This window comes from Trypanosoma theileri (assembly GCF_002087225.1).
Source record: "Trypanosoma theileri isolate Edinburgh chromosome Unknown TM35_Tth_6_V1, whole genome shotgun sequence".
NCBI lineage: Eukaryota > Euglenozoa > Kinetoplastea > Trypanosomatida > Trypanosomatidae > Trypanosoma > Trypanosoma theileri.
Genome location: NW_021639848.1, coordinates 569,447 through 576,540, shown reverse-complemented (window position 1 = coordinate 576,540; position 7,094 = coordinate 569,447). Strand labels below are relative to the sequence as shown.

Here is a 7,094-nt window from a genome sequence, read left to right as displayed (position 1 = left end):
AAAAAAAAAAAAAACAAACAACAACAATGGGAAAGAGGGTATATATTCAAACAGAACTTTACATTGTGATTACTCCACTCGGATAGCCAATAGTAGTGGTAGTGATAGAGTGGTATTAACTGGAAGAATAATACACTTTTTTGGGGGGGATTACACTTGTATACCTACTGTTGTTGTTGTTTTTTTCTTTTTTTTTGTTTTTCTTGTTATTGTTTTGTTCTGATTTATACTTCTTTTTAAAAAAAAAAAAAAAATAATATTTATTTCTGTACTATTTTCTACTTTTTTTTTGTTTTTGTTTCTTTTGTGTTTTTTTTTTTTGTACTTCATTTGCCCATATATTGGAATGGTATTAGCGTGACGTGCGACTAAGAGCTAAAAAAAAAAAGAAAAGAAAAAAAAGGGTGGGGAAAAAAAAAGAAAAGACGTGAGAATGAGAGAAAGGGAGGTGTGGGGAAGAAAAAAGAAAAAAGAAAAGAAATAAAAAAAAGGGGAGGGATACGCAATAATCCTCACATACGTTTTTTTTTTTTCTGTAGACTGAAGTAGAGTTCTTTTATTATTATTATTATTATTATTATTATTATTATTATTATTTTTATTTTTATTTTTATTTTTATTTTTGTATTCCTCTTGTATGCTGCTGTTTTTCTACTGTTATGAGTAGTCTGGAGATTGATAATGGTAACAGTGTTTGTGTTTGTTTGTTTATTTATTTTTCTTCTTCTTGTGTAGATGATGATCTTGTCGCCTTTTGGTGGCTTAACTGTTGGTGTTTTTTTTTTTTTTTTTTTCGTTAGTACGTTTGTGGCTGTCTTTCTCTTTGCCTTGAGGACAAATACGATACATCCGTATATATATAAAGAGTAACTGAGAATGTATGGAATATATATATATGTATACGATCACATTTGTTCTTTTTTTTCTCTTTCTTTCTTTATTCTTGTTTACATCTCACATAATAAAGAAAGAAAGAAAGAAAAGAAAAACAAAACATATATACACACATATTTTTATATTTAGTTATAGTTCCATACGCAAACACAAATCCAAAACAAAACAAACAAACAAAAAAAACCATCTCAACGAAAGACGCATTATTATTGTTATTGTTATTATAGATATTAAGAAAGAAAGAAAAAAAAAGGGTGTGGGAGGATTCCAAATTAAATCTATATATTAAACCCCAAAGAAAAAAATATTATTTATTAAAAAAAAGAAATGGTGGTCCTTTCCTTTCTTGAAAAGGTGCGTGATAAAGCCTCACGCCTGTTACCAAGTGATTATATGGATGTAGTAGAAGATGCCACAATGCCGCATTTAATGGAACCCCGACATGAGTCCGTTATGTTTCTCTGCGATCGTGTTAACAATGGAATCGATACAGTAGTGGATGTTGTCCGGGCTATTCGCCGCCGTATTGCGGATAATGATGTGAAGATCCAATACCTCACCGTTTTACTTCTCAATACTCTTATTCGTCAATGTGTGATTGCCTTTCATATTGAATTAGCCTCTCAAAAGGGATTATTACGGGATTTACAAAATATTGCCGTTCGTTATCCATGTGTAACGGAAAGAGAACAATTGGCAAAAGATGCGGCATTGGAATTGATATTAAATTTATCTATTTGGTTTACAGGATATCCAGATGAACGATTGTATATTCTCTCATGTCTTTCAGATGATGTGCGGGAAGAGGCGGGGGCAAATGCCTTTGAAAACATTCAACCCGATACAAGTACACAGATAGAAGCATTGAAGATAAGAAGACAACCATCACAACGTACAGGTGCACAAACTCAACAACAAAGATCTCAACAACAACAAAGAAGACGACAACAACAACAACAACAACCAACAGCTCCTATTGTGGATGCGATTGGTGTGAATTTCCCTACAGATGAAAATCTTGCCACTATGGTGGAATGCTGTACTACCTTTGCAGAGTATCTTAACAATGCTAACGTCAAGGAGGATGGATCTATTGAAGTAGATGATATTATTCGTGAATTCCGTAAAAAGATATCCTCCGATCATGCAGAATTGGCATTACTACTTGGATCAGATCTTAAACTACCAAACCGTGATGTGCTAAATGATATTTATAATAGTCAAACTGCGATCTTTCAACGTTTGGAGAATTCAGCAAAATCAGATTCTCCTCAAACAGTTCCCCAACAACAATCTCAACAACAAAAACGAGAAGAACAATTGACGGGTGTTGTGCCAATGGAAAGTCAACCACAACATCCACCAGTTGTCATTCCCACACCACCACAAACAGAAACAGCCGCTGTTATTATGCCGCCAGTCTCAAAGGTGGAAACTGCAGCAGCAGAAGAAGAAGAAAAGGGAGGAACAGACATTATGGATGATTTATTTGAGGCAAAAGATGTTGGAAAGGCCACCGCTCCTTCTTCACATGGGACACAGGAAGAAGTTGTAGAAAAATCCAAAGAGGAGGAAACCGTACAGCAAGAGGAAGAACAAGAACAAGAAGAACATCAAGAAGTAAAACAAACACAAGAAGAAGAAAAAGATAAACAGCCACCCGCCGCTGAGGATGACTTTGATGCTTTTTTGGAGGGACGATCTGCTTGAATATTTTCTATATATGGTTCTTCTTCCTATTTGAATACAAAAAAAAAAAAGATTCTGCGAGGTATATATATATATATATTTATGTGCCTCTGTGTGAGTGATGTCTTTTCTTGCCAAACCTTCTCTCTCTCTCTTTGTGATTACCTTTAGTCATTGTTGTATGTGATTCTTTTTTTTTTATGTATTGTTGGTCATACACTTTGTCTTTTTGCATGCCAAGTATGCTAACATTTACGATTTACCACCTCATTTTGCTATCCACATTGCTTTCTCTTCTTTTGAAATGTTTTTGAAAGAGGAGGAGGAGGAGGAGGAGTAGAGGGTGATCTTATGATGCAGTCTCTTTTTTTTTTTTTTATTCTTTTGTGTTATTTAATGAACGTGAAGAAAAGAAAAAAGAATACTTTTTTGTATGGATACAGGTTTCTTTTTATTATATTTATAATTTTTTTTTTCCTTTTATTGTAATTTTGGGTCTCTCTCATGTATATTGGATGCTGTTAGTTTACCTACTCTCTTTCTATATTGACGATGCTCTTTTTCTTTTTGATACGATGGCTTTCCTTTTTGAATAAATATATTTATATATACTATTGAAGGTTTTGAATTTGGAGTATTTCTTCATCTTAATATTACTATTCAATATCGCAAAACAAATAAAAATAAAAAAAAGAAAATACTACTACTACTACTACAACTATTGGGAAAAAGATGGCACCTGATACTTTCACCAATCTAGTGAATACAGTAGAGCAATATGCAAAGAAAGGTTCCTGTGAACGTCGCTGGCGATTAAGTGCTGTTGAGGATTATATTCCCGCCAATCGCCTTAACGGCTATCCATTTGCCACTGCCGACGCTGTTGGGGTGCACCTCGCCTGCAGAAAAGGAAACCTCACCGTATCGGCCGATATCAGTTCGAATCCCAAATCTACATGGCGTGATTTCCTTCCAAGCATAATATGGAAAAAGTCTATTCAAAATCAAAAACATGAATTTCAATTACGTTTAGCAGATTCACCTGAAGGCATTACAGGAAAAGAAAATGAAAAAAAAGCCCCCATATTTGCCTATACCTTACTTCATCCATCTTTTACCTTTACCAGTGAATCCCAATTAATGAATGGCTTTAACTCTACACTTACGGCTACTACTCGGCTTAGCGACAGAGATCAACTTGGGTTTAGTACATTATACGATCCAAGTCGTAGTGGTGTGAAGGATTACACTTTTGCCTATTCCCGTTGTGGCTGTAATGCCATGATGGGTGGGGATTTCATGGCCAAGTATAATGCTATACATGGATCTGCACTGCATATGCGTTTCCCAGTAAATCGCTTTGCAAGTGCTGTAATTCTGGCAGAGAAGACACGTTTTATTATTGGAGCTGATTCCCGCTCACCATGTGGGGCACAATTGATGATGAATGTTAATATTGTGAACACAGAAGCTACACTGAGTGTGGTTCGGAATCTAAACGATATGTGGAAAATCACCATGTGTTATGTCGCATCTCTGCAAAAAGGTACTAGTGCAACGCCTAAGTTTGGTATTGTTTTCTCTACTCATGACAGTGATTAAATCGATAAAAGAATAGCAGGAAGTAAAAAAGGAAGAAAGAAAAAAAGAAAAGAAAAAAAAGAGAAATACAATTTATCGTTGGAGGGAAAGTATATATATATATATATATAGAAATTATAATTATTTAACGAAAAAAAAAAATGCAGTTCTACTACACAGGTATATACAATCCCTAATTTGTGGAATCATTTCATCTCTCTCTATATATATGAAGAAAAAAAAAAGAAAATTTCTTTGATTTTCTCTGAGAAAAGAGGCAGATGGAAGTGGTGGATGTCTCGTACAAAATATAAACGTACTGCTCTCTCTACTTTTCTCTATTAAAGATTCTGCATCTATGGGAATATCCTAAAGGGGGAAAAAAAAGGAGAGAAGTAAAGGAATACACCCTCTCGTCTGTATATGTGGTCAAAATTATAATAATGAACGTTAATAATATCAGGCAACAAGATGCAGCAAGTGCACCTTTGTCATTCTCGCAGCAAAAAGATAATAATATAAAAGAAATAGGAATATCAAAAGAAAAAAGTCCGGCTAAACAAAATAAAGAACAACAAGATGAGTCCTTTTTGGACACTATCAATGATGATACGAACGCACTACGAGTACGACTTAAGTGGGCTGAAATGAATAATCATGTTTTGACTGACAATATCAACACTCTAAAATCCGTTGTAAATCAATTGGCTACTCAGTTAGATCTGGCAAACAATCAACTAGCACTCTATACAGAAACGGAAGAGCTACAAAGGTTGCGCAGAAGTGTTAGGGAAGAAAATGCTGATAATGAGAATAAAGAAACCTTAAATACCAATGAATACAACGATCGTATCGCTTCTCTGCACAACGCAATACGAGAAAGAGATGCAATGATCATGACACTCCGTCATGACATGGTTATGCAAAATATAAACGCAGATAAACTTTTGCGTTCTGAATTAAAAGAAAAAGATCAAGTCATCCTACGATTAATGAATAAAATGGAGGAGTTACAACGAATTATAAATGCCAAAAGAGGTATATAGCAACTGGGGGAAAACTCAGAAAATGGTATGCTAGTACAACTTATTGTTTTATATATAAATATATATTTTTTTTTTTCATTTCTTTCCGTCTCTACTCTAGAAAAACAAATCTTTATACCATTTCAATTTTTAAAGATATAGACTGTATGAACACTATGAGGCGAAATAATTAAATGAATGCGTAATAAGATTCATATCGTTATTCTACTCAAACAATCATTATACGCAGAGAAAAAAAAAATTATTATGTTTGACATAACATATTTACGCACGTATCCAGGTATATATATATGAAATTTCACTCGTACGTATGTGTGTTGTGCACGTACACCTACAGTACACTCTGAGATGGTGACCTTATTCCATGACGGTTGTGTGACATCTGTTGTTCTCTTCTTTTTCTTCTTTTTTTCTTATTTTCTTATTCTCTTCTTTGCCACATGACCACAGTTCTACTCACGTACCCAAGGCTAAACTACTCGCGATGACATCCGTGGAATCCGGCGCTAAGGTTCTCCGCATGAAGGAGAGCGACGTGCAGAAGCTCGTTGCCATGCACTGCCACCTTGGCACGAAGAACCGCAGCAACGCCATGAAGAAGTACATCCACAGCCGCACCAAGGACGGCACAAACATCATCGACATCCACATGACGTGGGAGAAGCTGATCCTCGCCGCTCGCGTCATCGCGGCTGTGGAGAACCCACAGGACGTCACCGTCTGCTCCACGCGTCTCTTTGGACAGCGCGCCGTGTTCAAGTTCTCGCAGCTTGTCGGCACGTCATTCCTCGCTGGCCGCTTCATCCCCGGTACATTCACAAACCAGATCCAGAAGAAGTTCATGCAGCCACGCGTGCTGCTGGTCACAGACCCACGCACAGACCACCAGGCCCTCCGTGAGGCCAGCCTTGTGAACATCCCCGTTATTGCCTTCTGCGACACCGACGCCCCACTGGAGTTCGTCGACATCGCGATCCCGTGCAACAACCGCGGCCGCTACTCCATCAGCATGATGTACTGGCTGCTGGCCCGCGAGGTGCTGCGCCTGCGCGGCACAATCCCCCGCAGCGTGCCATGGGACGTGAAGGTCGACCTCTTCTTCTACCGCGACCCCGAAGAGGCCCTCAAGCACGAGGAGGCCAACCAGATCGCCGCACCGGTCGCCGAGGTGGACGAGGGCTTCGGCTGGGTGGAGCGCGACAACAACGCCTGGGAGCAGTAAGCAAATGCAGTTGTATAGCGTGACGAACAATAACTCTTTACTTTGTTTTTCGTTTTAATTCACAACTATGAGGAGGGGCCCCGTGCATTCGACGGTGTGATATCTTGACAATGCCTGTCTCGCCCTCACATAAAATATGTTGTTAGCATGCCCTGGGAGACTAGGGTTGTAGGAGTGTTCTGTCGCCCTAGCATATCACCACACATAAATACACAAACATGTATATTACAATTGCTCTGGTTCCAATCTCTCTCTCTCTCTTTCTCTTTCTCTTTCTCTTTCTCTTTCTTTCTTGTTTCTTGAATCCAGGAAGGTATGGGCATATAGTTGTATGGGCGGTATCACGAATAGGTATGAGCCTTTGTTCGCCCATTTTTCTTGATGTGGGCATTGAGTTCGCGTGCACATTATGGTGGTATGGATTCCCTGTGCTTTCGACTCTTGACAGGGTTGAGGGCGGTATGGGTATGTCCTCCTATTTTCCTCTATGATGTGAGTTTACTTCTGGAGGAAACTGGCCGTTTTAATGGTTTTGCCGTCTCGTCTGTCATGGGTAATGGACATGTTCCTGGGTGATAAATAAACAAACAAACAAAAAAAACAAAAAAAACGTGGTTGAACACTCATACATTGTAACGTGTTCACCAAGGTAAAGAGAGGTG

The 7,094-nt window shown here is 37.9% G+C and overlaps 4 protein-coding genes across 4 annotated transcripts; all 4 read left to right on the top strand.

The window, feature by feature from the left end:
* Window positions 1-1,221: 1,221 nt before the first annotated feature.
* TM35_000063330 (uncharacterized protein) lies at window positions 1,222-2,604 on the top strand (the record flags this gene model as incomplete). Its single annotated transcript, XM_029023370.1, has 1 exon — window positions 1,222-2,604. The coding sequence occupies one exon, from the start codon at window positions 1,222-1,224 to the stop codon at window positions 2,602-2,604; it is 1,383 nt and encodes a 460-aa protein (XP_028885394.1).
* Window positions 2,605-3,315: 711 nt separating this feature from the next.
* Window positions 3,316-4,185, top strand: TM35_000063320 (uncharacterized protein; the record flags this gene model as incomplete). Its single annotated transcript, XM_029023369.1, has 1 exon — window positions 3,316-4,185. One exon carries the CDS (start codon window positions 3,316-3,318, stop codon window positions 4,183-4,185), a length of 870 nt encoding a protein of 289 aa, XP_028885393.1.
* Window positions 4,186-4,607: 422 nt separating this feature from the next.
* TM35_000063310 (uncharacterized protein) lies at window positions 4,608-5,210 on the top strand (the record flags this gene model as incomplete). The annotated part of the gene is made up of 1 exon (XM_029023368.1): window positions 4,608-5,210. One exon carries the CDS (start codon window positions 4,608-4,610, stop codon window positions 5,208-5,210), a length of 603 nt encoding a protein of 200 aa, XP_028885392.1.
* Window positions 5,211-5,694: 484 nt separating this feature from the next.
* TM35_000063300 (40S ribosomal protein SA) lies at window positions 5,695-6,432 on the top strand (the record flags this gene model as incomplete). Its single annotated transcript, XM_029023367.1, has 1 exon — window positions 5,695-6,432. The coding sequence occupies one exon, from the start codon at window positions 5,695-5,697 to the stop codon at window positions 6,430-6,432; it is 738 nt and encodes a 245-aa protein (XP_028885391.1).
* Between the last annotated feature and the right edge of the window lie 662 nt (window positions 6,433-7,094).